The sequence below is a fragment of the Pleurodeles waltl genome, chromosome 5 (genome assembly GCF_031143425.1).
Source record: "Pleurodeles waltl isolate 20211129_DDA chromosome 5, aPleWal1.hap1.20221129, whole genome shotgun sequence".
Classification (NCBI taxonomy): Eukaryota; Metazoa; Chordata; class Amphibia; order Caudata; family Salamandridae; genus Pleurodeles; species Pleurodeles waltl.
Genome location: NC_090444.1, coordinates 429659593 through 429677848, shown reverse-complemented (window position 1 = coordinate 429677848; position 18256 = coordinate 429659593). Strand labels below are relative to the sequence as shown.

The following is an 18256-nucleotide window of genomic DNA, read 5'->3' as shown; positions in this document are numbered from 1 at the left end:
GAAACCAAAGTGGAAGATTGGGGTGTAGTCCTATAGAACCACAACATTGATTGAGTAGCAGAGTGAATGTCAACTTTGTTCTCTTATGGCCCTTTTAATACAATCACCCAGGACCCGATTAAAGCGTTCTACAAGGCCATTAGTTTGAGGGTGAAACAAATAACTTTTTAGGTGTTTAATACTACTACTCCTGAAAAACTGTTCCACTTCATTGGAAACAAATTGAACTCCATTATCAGAAACAATGCATTCGGGGAATCCCTCCCTCATGCACACATCTCTAATAAATTTCACCACAGCTTTTGAATTTGGTTCACTAATAAATCTAACTTCTGGCCATTTTGAGTAATAATCTAACAGGACTAATGCATACTTAGAATTTGACGGCAGGGTGTAAAAGGGACCAATCAAATCAATACCTAGTTTCACCTAGGGTCTCTCCGGCAGTTCAATGGGCATTAAGGGTGGTACACATGTTTTAAGAACTTTATCGCTAGATGAACAAATAACACAACCCTTGACTACATTATCTACTTCTGTATCCATTTGGGGCCACCAGAAAAATGAACGTATCCTGCGTTTAGTGAAAGTCGAACCTAGGTGTCCCTCATGGGCTTTTGTTATTATTTGATGTTTGAAACATGAGGAGGTATCAATTTGTCCGATCTCATAACCAATCCACCCTCCAATGATAATTCCTCATTAATTTAAAAAAAGGGCTGAATACCTGGTTCCAAAGAGTTCTCCTTAGGCCACCCCTCGCTGATAAATTTAGAAACGGTTTTCAAAACAGGATCACTATCTGTAGCCGAAATCCATTCTGCTTCAGAAAATGGACCAGCATCATCGAATTCAAGAGAAGCTATCATGCAACTCTCATCATCACATTCATCTTTTAAGACATGAGATGGAGAAACCGCAGGGAACCTAGACAGAAAATCAGCTTGCGCATTTTTCCCACCAGAAATGTGCTGAATATCAAATTGAAATTGAAGCAGGCGAGCTGAGAACCTTGCAATCCTGGGCAAACAATTTTTTACATTCCTCCCAATTAGTATAAAAATGTGGTTTGTGATCTGTCTGGAGCAAAAACTTAGTACCCCAGAAATAAGTGCGGAATTTCTCTATCGCCCACCAGCAGGCTAAGAGCTCCTTTTCAATAACAGAATACAGGCATTCTGACTCTCTTAGGACTCTGGAAGCAAAACCCACAGTGTTTTCACCTTCAGGGGTTTGTTGCGTAAGAACTGCACCTAAACCCACATTACTGGCATCAACAGTGAGTACAGACTTCAGCTCAGGATTAAATGGTTTCAGTCCCACACATTTGGAAAGCTGAAGTTTAATCCATTCAAATGCTTCAATGCAATCACTATTCCAGTTAAAATCTACTTTGGCTTTCAGCAAGTTTGAGATAGGCCTGACTCTGGTAGCAAAATCCTTTATAAACCGTTAATAGAATTCACAAAGACCTAAAAAGCTTTTAACACCACTTTTATCAGCGGGAGGAGGCACATCGAGAATGTTCTAAACCAAACCAGGTTTTGGTTTGACACCAGAACTAGAAATCACATGGCCCAGATATTCTACCTCTTTGAGGAATTCAGACTTTTCCCTTTTTAACACAACACCTCGTTGTTGAAAAATAGACAGAACTTGTCTGAGTGTGGCATCATGAGATTGACGATCCGGCCCAAAAATCAACACATCGTCTTGGAATATGGCTACTCTATCAATCCCCTTGAGTAAACTTTCCATTACTCTTCTGAAAACAGACGCAGCTGATGCTAAACCGAAAGGTAACCTGCAATACTGATAGGTTCCCCACGGTGAAACAAAAGCGGTGAAATGTCGGGATTCAGGTTCCAATTCAATTTGGTGGTAGGCAGATGCTAAATCTAATTTAGTAAAAAACTTAGCACCAGCAACAAGAGCTAACAAATCATTGATTTTTGGTAAGGGATGAGAATCAATCCAAATCTTTGTTCAGAGCACGTAAGTCTATGCATACCCTAAGCTCTCCATTTTTATTTTTTTTAGCAACGACTAAAGGAGAAAGCCAAAGTGAAGACTCAATTTGTTCAATAATACCTGACTTAGTTAAAGAAATCAATTCCTTTTCCAAATCATTCCGTGCACTAAAAGGTACTCCCCTCATCTTGTGTTTTATAGCCAGGGCACCTTCTTTCACTTTAATTTTGTGCTTAAAACCTTTAATTTTCCCTAGTTCTCCAGAAAAGACTTTGGGGAAAATCGTTTAATAAATCTTCCACCATATCTGAATCTCTCACGGCGAGAACTTGCTCGCGTGTACCCGGTCTTAATATCATACCGAACAATCCTTGGTGAAACCAACCAAGGATATTAAGACCCTTTACAGCTACATACATTTTTCCATAGATAACTCTTCCTTTGAATTTCAGAACATCTTCAAAATATCCCAACAAGTCAATTTTCCGTCCTTCATTTGACACTGGAAATCTGTCTGGAGGATGAAGAATTCTATTATTCCATGTATCTTGAAAAAGTTCTTTAGTGATCATTGTAATTCGTGCACCAGAATCAACTAACAGACAAAGAACTTTGTCTCGAACACCCAATTCCACATACGGATCAACACAGTCTGAAGGATCACGCCACTTGACAACATCATCATTAACAACTAAAACCATGTCTTGTAAATCAGAGACGAGATCACTTTCTTGAAAATCCTGAGCTTCGTCTTTGATAGCACCAACATTAGTTTTGTTACAATTGGTGCTTTGACAAACCTTAGCAAAATGGCCCACTCTGTTGCACAATCTGCAAGTTACAAGCTTTGCTGGACAAGGTTTACTCCCTTTCTTGTGAAAATTATTTCCACATCTGAAACAAAAGTTGGACTGTGAAAAAAAAGATTTAGAGTTGGTGTTTCTCAAGGAATCTCCGTTTTGTTTTTGAAAGACTGGAGACTCCTTATTGTACACAGGGCAGACATGATCTTGAGGTTTGTCTTCAAGTTCCTTCACTGATCGTACAGATGTTTCAATGCTTTTAGCAATTCTGATACATTCATTAAGGCTTGGATTCCCCAAAGTCAAGAGCTTCTGTCGAATATTTTTGTCTAAACAGTGGCAAATAAATTGGTCTCTTATAAGCTGATCACAAAAATTATCAAATTCACATTCAGCTACCAAAGATCTTAAAGCTGATATGTACGTATCAATGTCTTCATTAGATTTCAGTGTTCGTTTGAAGAATTTATGTCTTAAAACAACTAAACTTGGGGGCTCATTGAACCTCAATTCCAGTTTTTTTACTGCTTCTTGGAATTCATCAAGTTCTTCGTCTTGTTGTATTTGTATATCTGGTAGATGTTTAAACGTAGATCTCCCTTCAAAGCCAAGTGAGTGTAATAAGACATTTCTTTCTTTCTGGTCTAAATCTTGTAGCTCCTAACGCTCCTAAATATGTTTCAAAAGCATCAAACCAACGTTTCCATGTGATAGTTGTTCACCAGGAGTTTCTAGGAAAGGTGGTGGTGGTGTAACAGCCTGCATACTGATTCCAGAGCAAATACGCTATGTAGGTAACCTAACAATTTGACTGAAAAATATAAAAGTCTTCTAATTTATAAAATACATGTTCAGAATTCTTTAGTAAAAAAAAAAAAAATGGCATTGGTTCTGTTCCTCAACAAATCCACAAAAAGAGGTTAGCACTCTAGTTGTTAAATAAGGCTTAGCTGGAGTGGAGACCAGAAAAACAACTCGACTTAGCCACAAAGAAACAGATTTAGGGCCTCATTATGACCCTGGCGGGCGGCGGAGGCCGCCCGCCAGGATGCCGCCCTCCAAAATACTGCGCCGCGGTCAAAAGACCGCGGCGGGTATTACAAGTTTTCCCCTGGGCTGGCGGGCGGTTGCTGAAAAACCGCCCGCCAGCCCAGGGGAAAACGACCTTCCCACGAGGATGCCGGCTCGTAATCGAGCCGGCGGAGTGGGACGGTGCGACGGGTGCAGTGGCACCCGTCGCGTATTTCAGTATCTGCAAGGCAGACACTGAAATACTTTGCGGGGCCCTCAAACGGGGGCCCCTGCCGTGCCCATGCCATTGGCATGGGCACGGCAGGGGCCCCCAGGGGCCCCGCGATCCCCCCTACCGCCATCCTGTTCATGGCGGCTTTCCCGCCATGAACAGGATGGCGGTAGGGGGGTCAGAATCCTTATGGCTGCGGAGCGCGCTCCGCAGCCATGGAGGATTCACACGAGCAGCGGAAAGTCAGCGGGAGACCGCTGACTTTCCGCTTCTGATCGCGGCTGAACCGCCGCGGTCAGAATGCTCGTTGGAGCACCGCCAGCCTGTTGGCGGTGCTCCCGTGTCTTAAGGTTAGCTTTCTAGTTGTAGAGGTGGGGTTTAGACTCACAGCGCTGCTCACGACGTGTGGAAAACTCTTCCAATCTGGTCTTGTGGGTTCGTTGGGTGGTTTCTATCCCATCCTCGTCGCCACAAATGTAGAGATGAAGCCTCACAAAAGTAATTAGATTTCGTTCAGATTTATTAAAAATAGAAACCACCCTAGCGACATATGACAGGGAAGGTCCTCTGTCCAGCTTCTTCCAACGCTCCCCTCTTTTTTCAAACCCGAATTCGTTCGGCACGGAGCGTTCACCGAACGCGTCTCGTGCTGAACCGGTTCGCGAGAGCGGCGCGCGGGTAAAAGAAAATACTGCGCGCCGATGCCGCGACCCGGAATACTACAAAATCCTATCTCTAAACAAGGATTAGCTAGATGTATTGTTAAATGCATCCAAACATATTACATTAAAGCAAAAAGACAACTTTTAATAACACCCAAGGCACATTCCACTAGTAAAAGAGGTGCTTCCATGGCTTTTCTAGGTAACATACCAATGGCAGACATATGTAAAGCTGCCACGTGGTCCACTCCACATACATTTACTAAACATTACTGTATGGATGTATTTTCAAAACAGCCCAATGTTGGTCAAGCTGTACTTAAAACTTTATTTCAAACTACTTCAACTCCTACAAGCTAGCCACCGCTGTTTTGGGAGAAGGAGTGCTTTTTAGTCTATGCATAGCATGTGTATCTGCAGCTACACATGCCACCGAACTGAAAATGTCACTTACCCAGTGTACATCTGTTTGTGGCATGTAGTGCTGCAGATTCACATGCACCCTCCCTCCTCCCCGGAAGCCTGCAGTCATTGCAGTATTTATTTGTACATATGTATATACATTTTTTACATTTACATGGACATATTATCTACTTACTACATTTACTTGTACATTTATATTCTTTCACTCTAACACTCCTTCCTACACCCTTCTGCTGGAAAAGAATCTAACAAAGGAGTTGATGCCCATGCACACTATCACCGAAAGGAGGAGTCATTCGATCCTGTGGCTCGATCAAAGACTTCTTCAAAGAAAAACAACTTGTAACACTCTGAGCCCAACACTAGATGTTGGGATTATAAATAGCATGTGAATCTGCAGCACTACATGCCATGAACAGATGTACTCTGGGTAAGTGACATTTACCATACACTGCAAGGACATCTCCTTTTCTTACTATATATAGATATATATAGATATATATATAGATATACATATACATTTCTTCACCCCTTACTTCACCCTCATGCGGGAAAACAATCTAACAAAGGACTCAATGCCCAGGCGCACTATCACTGAGAGGAAGAGTCACTCGATCTTGTGACTCAAAAACTTTCTTAGAAGAAAAACAACTTGTAACACTCCGAGCCCAGCACTATAAGGTAGACTTATGCAAAGCATGTGAATCTGCAGCACTACATGCCACAGACAGATGTCTACTGGGTAAGTAACATTTTCCATATTTATCACAAAACCGCCATAGTATTGTTGGCCCTAAAAGATAGTCTCTTCCAAAGAAGCATAGGCTTATATTCAAGGAGAAATTGGTGCTCTCCCCGATTCCTAAGAACAAAGACACCTCACCTAGCCTTCCAACCAAATTGTCACCACTAAACGTATGTACATTCTGGATCAGCTGAGGATCCCTCTGTAGACCTATTGCTTACATACTAAGAGCCAGGGCCTACTGACTACCAAAATAGGTGCCATGATTACAGGGTTGGATACTCGAAAAGATGCAGCTCTAGAGCCATACCTAGTAAAGGGTACTCTGCGAGATGACAATTGTACCTATCATGACGTTATTATAGTTAACATAGAACATTACACATTTGAGCTATGAGCCAAGGAGGACTACTTCCTCATAGATCCTTTGTCTAAAACTGAGAATAGTAATGCATATCTACCAATCTTAAAAACTATGTTAAAGTGCTGCAAGGACAAATGTAAAGAGCTAGCTAAGGTTAGAGTGAGGACTCCACAGGTCAAAAAGAAATTTACCCTTGCGAATAGATACTTGTTTGGAACTACTCAATTCAGTTCCGTATAATTTATCTCTTGGAAGGTGATCTTCCTTGTGCCTGTTACCTTTTAGGAGCGTAAGTGAACTGCAGGCATTGGCAGAAGAAGAACCCTTTGTTCGGAAACACACATTAGGTGGTTCTGAGAATGCACCATTATTTATTTTGTCAAAAGTAGTCCCTCCTTTCAATGTCAATCAGTCCATTGATTTCCTTCTTTTCCAACAACTGCAGGAGGTTAAAGTACTACTCACCTTAGATGCCCTTAGTGCCATCATATTGTTTGTGAACCTCACTTGATCCATCAGAAAGAAGCAAATATTTGTTGCAACTTTAGTAACCATATCTCTAAGTTGGGTATTACTAGGTAGATTGTTGAATGCTTTCAGCTTTGTCATGCCAAAGCCAAACATACACTGCATGCCATGCCAAGAGTGCATTGCACTCAGAAAAAAGGAGCCAACTTGGCTTACTTAAAGAATATCCTGCTAGCATTCATATGTAAGGCTGCTATTTAGTCTTCAGTGCACAAATTCTCCAAATACTACTATGTAGACATTAATGCATATCAAGAGGCACTAGTTAGATAAACCCTTCTTAAGATATTGTTTCAGACGTCTGCTTTAACCTATAAAGTAACACCTCAGGAATGTGGGTACTGCCTTTCCAGGCTATGCACAGCATGTGTTCTGCTATAGTCTGCTGCTTACAGTGCTGTATATTCACGTGCTATACTCATTTCCTCAGATACAAGCACACTGGAGGTTATTACCTACACAATCCTCAACCTAACTTTGCTTTCAGAATGATTTTGATCTACAGCACTGAAAGCTGCAAGCTCAGTGTTAGAGGTAAATCGTGTGTTTCTCTTACTACGTTCTTAATACCCTTGTGCCCCAGTATACAAGCTTAACATAGGTGGTTTTTTCAGTTGTGACCTGCTTCCTTGCTATAGATTTTTTTATAATGCTGCTGGGCCCTAGACCAATGGGGGAAAGAGTTTTTCACCTCTTCACAGTTGTGAGCTTTTCACCAAATACCTTTGTCTTGAAAATCAAAAGCTATTCCTCTAGTACAAGACTCATTGAAACTTCACCTCTTATATGTGAGTTGCGGCTTTGTCAGCTGAGATTTTGTAGAATAATCAGAGAACACAGGCAGATGTATTTTACAAAGGAGAGTTCAAATAATTCAAAGGTGGAAGATGAATGGGAAAGAAAAGATCAGATTGATCCAAACATCTGTAGTTAAGGATACTTTGATAGATGTTTTGAAAAGCTCTGCCTCAGAAGACCACAGGAAGTATGCCTTCTGGAAAGAAGAAACACAGGCAGCATCTATTTCTTAACCAAGTGGTCCATTTGGACTGTAATGCCTCAGAGTATCTGCCCTGCCCCCCATCACCTCCCCCCAATAGGAGAATTAAGGAGCCACCCTTCCCTTTAGGCAGCAGTGTTGTCCGACTATATTACAAGGTCTCTTATTAATCAGGCAGAATTTCCTAAACTGCAGCTTCGCCTGAAAAACAATTGTTTTTTCAACCAACACTGTTGCAAAGATAACCGGTAAACTCAGAAGAACATTAATCTTCATAGAGACTGTTCTACCGTGCTTTGATGATTTTGCTTTCTTTGATCTCTGAAGGTCCAATTTTGAATGTGTCAGCAGTTTTCTAGAAAGATCTCCCAAAAGTGAAACATACTGCAGGTACTGCAGGCGATCAAAAAACTCCAAAAGTCATCTTTTATGCGTGTGTTCATCTCTTACTCTGGCAGAATTGACAAATTTTACTGTGTTCTGTTTAGATCGTTGTCGATTACCAAAAAAACACCCAGTTCCAAGATGACCATCTAATTACTTCACCAGTCTACTCTTGTGCAGTAGGGCACTGCCTGGAAGTAATTTTAGCTTTCTCTGTTTACTTCACATCATAGTCCTTTTTCCCTGGTCAAACACTATTCAATGTTATACCACAATATCAGTGTTTAAATATCAGCCTGCAACTATAGTGACTCCACAGTATACAACACCATGAAATTATTAAGATACGTTGATGTATAGTTTAGAACAGTAAATCTACACTTCCTGTAAATGCTTACCTTCAAGATCTGTTGGTAGCTAGTACTCTGACTTAAGTTTTGCAACATACAACCAACTGGGCCATCACCATTACCTTGGCAAATAAATAGGAGAAGGCTGGGGGCAACCGTGCCTTCTGCACCTACCCACTACAAGTCCCTTTAACAAAATGTGATTTACTGTGGCCTTTTGCTCTGACCTTGTTGCACATAGTTTTTACCTAACTGGGGAATCCAAGACCTCCTTCCACATCTAATACGAACCTCCCTAAGAAAGTAACTCATAAATGTGGAAAATGTCACTCTAATAAAATAATTCTTGTGTTCTCACCCTGTTCATGGACAGAATGCTTGAAGTTAATAATTTTAAGGATGTTATCTATCTTTTATCTATATTATGTCTATTTCTAATTAACATCATCTGATCACCATAATTTAACTACTCTAAGAGCTTACCCAAAGATAGCCAACATTTGTATTTATAATGTTGACCTCTCTTTGCATGAGGAGCACCAAAGAAGATTTTCCCATATTTTTTTAAATAGCTTAAATCCGCATATATTTCATAATGGGTTGAACTTCTGTGACATCATCTTAAACTCTGTCAACACATGGAGCTAAAAAATATTGAACTTTTTAATAAAGATCATAGTGATACTTTTCGTAACAGGACCTCACCCAGCAGCATCATAATGATTGCTAATCCTGTTTGAGCAGCTATTTCCTGGTGGAAACTGCTGACTTCACCGACTACTAAACATGACTTTTTAATTGCAGTCATTCACTGTAAAGATGTTAAGTGTTTTCTAGAGGCTTGCTATGTATGGATCCCTTTAAGAAATTCCAAATTCCTGTCATTTTTCAAGTGGGTTGTGATGGTTTCCCCCTTTTTTTACATCTTTGAGCAAGTGGTCTGTTTGCTCTCTTTGCTTTCTCACAATATCTCTATTAGTGTTTGGGCCACTCCTCCTGAATTTAGTTTGAGACCTATGATCTTTTTGTGCCATGAGGCATCATCTATCTTTTCATCATTGTCCACTTTCTCTTCAAACGTATCTTCTTAGTCTGTTTTCCAGCTCACACTGATATACCTTTATCAGTACGATTTATCCATATTTGTTCCCTGATTATCATTTTATCCTTGCTCGACCACCCTCCCTCAAAGGTTCCATCCTCCCATTTCTTATTAGCTGGCCGTCCAATAGTCTTACATTTTTCCTGTCTCTTCACTTTGGATGTTCTCTTTCAATAATTTTTTTTTTTTTTTTTACAAATAACTGCCCTCTCGTTCTAGACCTTTACTCCTGATCTGTCCTCCGTGTCGTCACAATCTCTACCTTTTGAATAAGATTAATGCACATGTATTGAGCAAGACACTAGTCTGGAGTCAGATGTGTCTGTAGTCAAATGAAAATTGTGCTTCTGCTTACGGGGTGAAGCTCCTGCCAAACCTCTACCAGCTCAATCACCTCCAATAAAGAGTGACACTTAATGATGTTGAATAGCTGTTCTCTACTATGGCTCTTGTGCGGCTCCACTTGAAAACAAAGACTTCCAAGAAACATTTTTCACAAAAATAGACTCCGAAATATAGATTGCCAAAATCTCAACTTTGCATTAATATCTCCCCGCAAATGTTGTCTTATTTTAAGTTCCTAAAAATAATGAAAGTCACTTTAAGCGTGTTTTTGAATTAAGTTAATTTACAACTATAACTCCATTCCTAATCATATTTGGGGAGCAAGTGCTTGATAGCAGGAAAAATGGCAGGTTAAGTATTGTTCAGGAGATATTTATGTAAAGATAAGATTTGGCAGTCTGATTTGGTGTCTGTTCTTGCAAAATGTTTTGCAGTATTTTTGTCACTTGCTACCTTCTCATCCTCACCTGTAATTCTATCCCTGAGAGTTTCCCTAATGTCGTCAAAGTCACCACAAAAAAAAATCTCTCCATAAATACTGATAGTTCTCTGATATGGGAAAGGCTCTCTTTAGTCAGCCTTGCAAAAGCACAATACCATACACCTTATTCCTATGTAAAGTCTTTATTTAGGAGTGTAATTCTTACCTGGATTGTTAGTTTCACTTATGGTTAGGGCATTTATGGTATGTATCTCCATTTTACGTAGCATATTTCACTAAATATGATTATTCTAATACTACATATATAGATTAACATTCCGTTTTTTGACCGTTTTTTTCATTTATTATTTTGGGGCTGTGACAAGTTACATGAATTGGCCTTTGGTGAATGACCTAGTTAGGTATTAATGTCTCCTAATGGTAATTAGATTTTTGGTTTATTGTACAACAATCCCATCTAACTCTGCAAGGTGAAGAATGTGCAATCATTTGCAAGTATTAAGTTAGTAGATATTACCAAACAGCAAATAAATAACAGTCTAAATTGCTTGCACTGGAAACACAAGGGTTGTCAAATGAGAGATGCGGGAATTTTGAAGGCATAGAATTTTCAATTTCCCAATTTTAATGAATTTCACTCATAAAATGTTATGTTGTAATACTCCTGTCAGTACATTAATGAAGTACTCTGCTGGCTGTCACTTCATCTTCTAGCATAAGCTGCATAATTGATTTCCTGGATTTAAAAAGAAAACACAAAAAAAAACATACAACCAAAGGAGGCATTAGTCATACGTAATCTGATAGTTTCAAAGCCACATAATGGAAGTATTTTCTAAAACAAAATTGTTTTTCTTTTCTTTGTTAGGGTGTTGGTTGGTGGAAGTATGAATTCTGCTATGGAAAATATGTGCATCAATATCATGAGGTAAGCTTTTTTTTCTCATTAACCAAATGGATATTTGTCAAAACAAAATACAGTTTTGCCAAGAATAGGAATCTCGGCTTCAAAATTTGAGCTAAGTTTGATACAAGGTTAAATGACCTTCTTCTGAAACCATATATAAAATTCCAATCTTACACCTGTTAACATAGTTCCCATGCTACATGCCTATCACTTTATAAGGAACATGTGTGAGGTGTTGGCTCTTTTTGCGGAGGGACCTTTTTATGGTCTGGCTTGAGAGCACAGCTGTCACCAGACAATTATGTCGCCAGGAAAGGGAATTTGACTCCGTTCACATGTTGGCAGCCGGGAGTACATTTTTTCATTCAGCAGAATTGGTGTTCTTCAACAAAGATTTTCCCTTCACATAGCTGTGATCTTTTTGGTAATTTATCCAGCAACCAGAGCTTGACCTTTCAGGGACACACACACAACATTTTAATGCTATTAAAGTGTCTGAGATAGCTAGATAATTTGTTGTTTTTGAATTGTATGCATTACTCAAAGGACTGCAGAATGGTGTGGAAAGCAGTTGTATTAAATGGTATGGAAACTGTGAGCAAGCAGATAGTAAAACCAAATATCTCACGAAAAGTAAATCATTATATATCTACTATTTGCATCCAAACAAGTATATATCCAGGATTAGCCAGGTAGACTGTACACTGAATGAAGTGAGCTTATTTTATTGATCAAATAGGAAATATTTCTTGACAGAAGTCCAAGTTCTTGCTTTATATATATTTTTCAAACACATGTAGAAATAAGGTTTGTGTTGTACCTGTCTCAGGACAAGACACACAGATAAGGTTTTGTTTTAGATTTTTTTATTTATTTAAAGAGTAGTCCAAATTCCATATCTTCTACAATGGGTTGTTCCGCAAAACGTCGTGTAAAAAAAATAAATTAAAAAAAATATGGACCTACATAAAGTTTGACTGAGTAATATCAACTACCACGGAGTCATAAAGCAAAATATATATATATGCAAGTATTGATTTACTAATCTTAACTGCCGCTCTCTATATATCTTGAAGATATATATTGCTGCAGGCTGTTATCATCAAGCATCTTATAGCTCCTCCCAGACTTAGGTTCGATCCTGGTTAATGATAGATCAGTCAACAAAATAATTTATTTTTAAACCTAACGCCTACTTCTCTGCTATGCCTTTGCTGATATGCCCATATGTGTATATAGAAATGTACATGTTTTCTGCAAAAAAGCAATTTTTTAAACCATTCCTGTTGAATGGGAAAATTCTGTGCCACTGCATTTTTCTGCATTTGTAGAGGTACTAATCAGTTCATGAGAGAATGACCTCTCTTCTTTGAGTTTTTAAAAGTAATGTATTTTCCTCTTTCCTGTATACCTTAGGTCATTCACAAGTCCTTTCATAACCAGAGTAAAAAATGGTAGCCATATAAGCTTTGATTGTGGTGTAAAGAGGCACAATATAGGCTACCTTTGAGAAGGCTGGGTATTGTACTTTAGTCCCATTTTGAATGCGGCAAGAGAATTACTAATTCATCCTAGTGTTACAGGAAGCTACTGGTTCTTCACTTTCCTCATTAAGTAAACTATAATATTCACCTAGTAAAGGGATATTTTTTGTTTGTCAAAATCTTAAAATGTTTATGGATATGTTGCTATTACACTTCGAGAGTGACAATGATATAATATTAGCATTTTCCAAGTTGTTGGGGAATAATCTATCCAAGTCTGTTTCTACCACTTACATCTTCTGCTTGGGTGCTCATTTACTGAGAACTCAATTTAACCAGTAACACAGTTTTGTGAGACACCTCTGGCCTCTAGATAGGCTAGTAAAAATTATCCTACCTGTAGGTCGTGGGCTTCTCCCAAACCTGCTCTCTTTGAGTTTCACAGTTATTGATATCCCCTTATCATTATACTTTGTTTCAGAAGTAAGTTCTTCAATAATTTCTGTTCTTGAATTAGGAGGTTTATAGGTACCTGAAAAGTCTGTCACTGGCTTGTATGGTACGTGTACAGTTAAGGCTTTTAAGGATAATACTAACCCCATATTTCTCACCTTTAGAAATACCCCTAGGTGCCAACCTGGAACCAAAAGATTTTTCAGCATAGCATACCGCTCCTCTGGGGAAGTAATGGCCAAACCTTATATAGGGGTTAGCTAACACACCAACGTCTGTTTCTTTCTTTACACACATTCATACACAGATTCTGAGCCAGCTTGTGCCTTTTTCTCATCAGTTTGCTTCCATAATTTTCCAGTGTGAAATGGAATATGCTCATCGTAAAAGTATGGGTTTTGAACCTTGTAGGGTCTGTCGCAAACAGGTGTCCGGAGACTGGATGGTGGTGTTGGACCTGCAGGATGCCGATTTCCATGTCCCCATCCTGTAGTCTCACAGGTGCTACTTGCATTCCAGTGTGGGCCACAACCATTTTCAGTTTGGTGGGCTCCTTTCTGGCTAGGGCAGGATTGTGTCATCTCTAGATTGAGTTTGGAAGGCTAGCAATAGTTCATCCCAGCCCTGTGACATGCTTTCTCAGGCCCTTCGCCTCTTCTTGCCTGAGTGCTCTGCTCTCCACCTCTGCATAAGTCACTACTGACTGCAGCCACAGAGATACCTGTGGGGTGCACACCTTTTTCCAATGTCAAGTTACTGTGGTTTTGCAAGCAGTAAAGCAAGGCCATTAATTTGAGCCACAAGTTTGGCCTTCCAAGTTCACTTAACCCCAGAGTGCAAGCTTATCCACTGTGTAGTGTAGTATTCCCAGTAATTTGACAGAGATGTGACATAATTTCTACTTAATATTGCATGGTGAAACGACCTCACCATGTGGACCATATGGGCACTAGGCAATTGACAACACGGACAGCAGTAGCCTACACCGGAGAAGTATTCATTTATTTTTGCAGGAATGTGGTAAGCTGTATGTCTGAGAAAAAAATGAACAAATTTAAGCCTGGCATTTGTAGAAACATTGGCAGGGTGTGTCAGTTCACTATCCCACCCGTTATCGTTGAAGGCCTTCCTGATGTCAGTCTCATTTATTTCGTTCTGTACCCTCATTGGGACCAACAGCGTAGTATGGTTGTCTAAGTACAGTTCTGACACCCAGTGGGAACCCCACTGCAGTTGATGAGCCTACATAATATTGATCAAAATTTAGCACTTCCAATTCCTCTCAGTCATTGGGGCGCCACAACCATGCCAGGACTATTAGACGTCGACTGCTGCTCCAGATTTAGTCGCCGGATAGTGTATGAAGCACGTAAAACTACTGGGAAGGAGTAATAACAGTTTAGTGAGGAGATATAGATGCATAGTAAGCATGAGAGAGATACCCTCCCAATTACCGAGGTTCTCCGGAAGGCTCATGGCTTCTGAACGCAGTCATAGCTGTAATTACATTAACATTGACTAGGTCTTGCTCAGTGTGGAAAATTCAGATCCCAAGGTAGTGGGATGTGATATGTTGTAGTTGATAAGGGTCCTTTCCCGCAACCCACACTGATTTCGGGGCTCAGGGGTACTGGGCAAGAGAGGGACCACACAGGACTTATGCCGGTTGACATTTAGGCTGGACACCTGGAGATAAACGTGTAGGACCTGTGCTACGTCCACATGATCTGCTCCACATCACTAAGATAGAATTCATGACTTTTCCCTTTATGCAGACAACATGCTTCTCTATTAGCTAGCAATATTTCACAGGTCTCTCCCACTTGGCGCAGACTAACAGCAATGGGCTCGATGACCAGACTAAAGGGAACAGGAGATAATGATCAGCTGTGTCTAGTGCATCAGTGGATTTCAATGGGCCTAGAAATGAGGTGCCAGGTCCTGACCCTTGATAAGGGATTCATGTAGAGCAGTTTATTCATCTGTAACATACAGCCAAGGCCAAATCGCTGCAGCACTTGGAAAAGGTAGTTCAATCTCTGGAGTTAAGTGACTTCAAGTTTTTATATTAGTCTTACCAAGAACCATTTGGTGGGTGATCTGTTCTTTGTGGGGTTCTCAGGTGCAAAGAAAGGCAAGGCAATGCAAAAAGAGGATCTTATGCAGGTGGATAGTCCTCTGCATAAAGATCTGCTATACAGTGGTGAAGAAGCAACCGCCGGACTGTTTGAGGTTCCATTTCATCAGGGCAAGGATGCTTCCCACCACATTGGCAAATATGCAGTCTTTTCTGGATATATCAAGTGGCAATGTAGGGATCAGTCAACATGTTGGTGAAGCACTACTGGTGAACAACTTTTTGGTCTGATTAATTCCACAGACCCACCACAAGGGATGGTACTGCTTTTAAATCTATTCTGAAGGTGAGGAGTCTGCAGTTTGAAGTATCGATCAAAGGAACAAGTTACTTACTTTTGGATATGTTCTTTCTGGTATATACTCTATCTAACCACAAGTTTCGCAAAGCCCTCCCACCAAGGGTAAGTAACTAGTTTGTGTGGCAAAACTGTAATGTTGAAAGCTTTACAAGAGATGTAGAGTCCAGACTATATTATCAGGTGATAGCTATACCTCCTCCTCTACTCGCTCTATTTTGTATTATTGGGAAGGCAGGGGAACTATCAGCATTATTATTGTGTTGGCTCTCAATGTACCAGTGAGGCTGCTGGATTTGGTTGGCAGCATCACCTGAATTGTGGGGAACTGAGTCCAATCCCACACCAAGTGACAACTGTCAGCCAAATCTTTTTCCAGCCAGCTAGCTATCCCTATGTGGGCCAGGGAACCGGTGGTCTCAACGAGCAGCTGTAACAAAGTCAGACAGCATGCAATTGTGGTCATCTGGCTGGAACCTCCCTCTAACGTGCATGGACAGGGAAATGTTTTTATAATAAAACAACTAATGTTCTGAGAAAGTGTCCCCATGTAAAAATACGTGTGTGTCTGTGAATTTTGGAGACACAGTGTACCACTTGTGCTGACAATCCAATCTCGCTGTAGCCTTGAAGAAAGCACAGGGTGAAAGAATGTCATGTTAAGAAATGTAATGCTTTCCTAGGCGAAAGGACAAGAAAAAGGAAAATAAATGAAAATGTGGCTGATTCCAAAAAAAATTAAAAAAATGAATTGTTACTAGGCTAAAGGGCACAGGCAGCAGGCCTAGCTGTTAAAATAAAGTGCCCACAGGCATCACTAAAATGGCTGTACAACACTAACCCCTTGTCTGTGCAGAAGTGGTAAAGCAGCCTACCTCCTAAGTTAAAAGCAACTAAAATGCAAAGCTTTAAAACATATTTACATAAACGACTAGTTAAAACACACTGAAGTATTTGTAGAAGTTGTCAATTTAGAAACTCAGCAGTCGTGCCAATGAAGCTGAATTTAAAAGTGTCATTTTGAAAATCCCTAATTAAAGCCGGGATAATAGGAGCAGGGAAATGTTCCAATTTGGCAGGTGGTAATGAAACCAAATCGGTGCCAATGAAAACGAAAGAGCACTCATGTTCTAAAGCTTGAGCTCCAGTTGAGGCAGCAGCATTCTGTGTTGTCTGATTTTGAAGCAACCATCGGAGCAGTTCATAAATGGTTTCCTGTAGCAAAAGCACCCTCAACGTCCAATGAAAGTACGCATTGCATAGAAAGACAAACTTTTAGTGCACATTCAAAAAGGCACCAGAGGAATCGAAACGGGCTGCACACAGTCCAAAACCAGTCTGAGTGAGAGAGACCAGTTGCACTCCTGGTCTTCCAGGAGTCGTGCTCCAAAATACTGCATCATACGCTCATGACACAGTTGCACTGGTGGAAGGGCCATCACTCTTCCTTGTTGTGAAGGGACAGCCATTCCGAATAAAAACAGCAACACAAGATGTCACCTATTATAGCCAAAGTAATTGGAAATCCCCTAAAAATATTGAGGGTATGGTGAAGGTATTATGCCAAATATAAGAAAGTGTTTACAAAACCAGAACCAACAGCCTTAAAGAAACGTACAATACTTGTACTACTAGACACGTTAAAAATTTGTCCCACAAGTTCACCAAAGTGTCAATTTGTATTTAAAAGGGACTGTATTTCTGCAGATGATCTCGTCACTTGGAGCGCATGGGTCTGGCGTGCAAATCTCAGCGCCACTTGATTTTGAAACAACAAAGTCTTTAGTCTGCTTAACTTGTCAAAATTCACATTTGAAGTAGCAGTGTGGGGCCAAATATCATCTACTTTCGTCTGTTGCATAGGGGTAAAAGCACGTTACCGCAACAGTGACTATTTGGGAGACTGAAACGACATAAGCAATTCTGGCTTGCATTTCACAACGGTTCTCACTTTTAAGAAGCACATAGATTCCATTAGAGAGCACCAGACGCTGGTCTAATCAAGGGGACGGGAACTCCCTTCAGGTAGCAAGCTAAATTTGCTGCCAAAGCGTTACATACCCCGTGCAAAGACAGCTGCCTACAAACCATTGAATGGATCACAAAAGTCTTGCATTCACTGCTGCTAAAAAAAGACTTCTTTCATGCCATTGAGACATTTGTGCAAAAAGGGAAGCTCCCACACCTCCTGAATGTAACTATCTCCTAGCCTTTCATATCTGCCCACTGGAATGTGTTTTAAGCAGGACCTGCATTGCAGTGTTGAAATAGGCAGATTGATAACCCTGTGTATCAACCATTCAGCAGATGGTATTTGAGCCACAGTAAAGGCCAACTTTTCTAACTTCTCAATGTTTAACTTAACATAAGTTGCTTCCTTCTTAGCCATTATTTGTTGCTGTAGCTTCAGATTAAATGCTGATAAAATGTCCCTCGCTCTGACATATTGCCAGGGAACGCGACAAAATTTCAATGTTTGTAGTGTCCCACCTATCTGCATAATAGACCTAACCTGGTTCTGTCCATGTTGTAAAAATGACATGTCCCTTTGCACAATGTCTACTGCAGATGAAAGGATGTTGTTTAAAGTATATACAGTTGGACAAGGTGTTCAT

The 18256-nt window shown here is 40.2% G+C and overlaps 1 protein-coding gene across 1 annotated transcript in view; it reads left to right on the top strand.

Annotated features, from left to right (window-relative positions):
• Positions 1-18256, top strand: part of ERLEC1 (endoplasmic reticulum lectin 1) — a 331659-nt gene that overhangs the window by 278753 nt on the left and 34650 nt on the right. The window contains exon 10 of the mRNA XM_069234195.1: positions 11231-11290. Within this exon, the coding sequence (XP_069090296.1) occupies positions 11231-11290 (60 nt within the window). The remainder of the gene's footprint in view (positions 1-11230; positions 11291-18256) is intronic.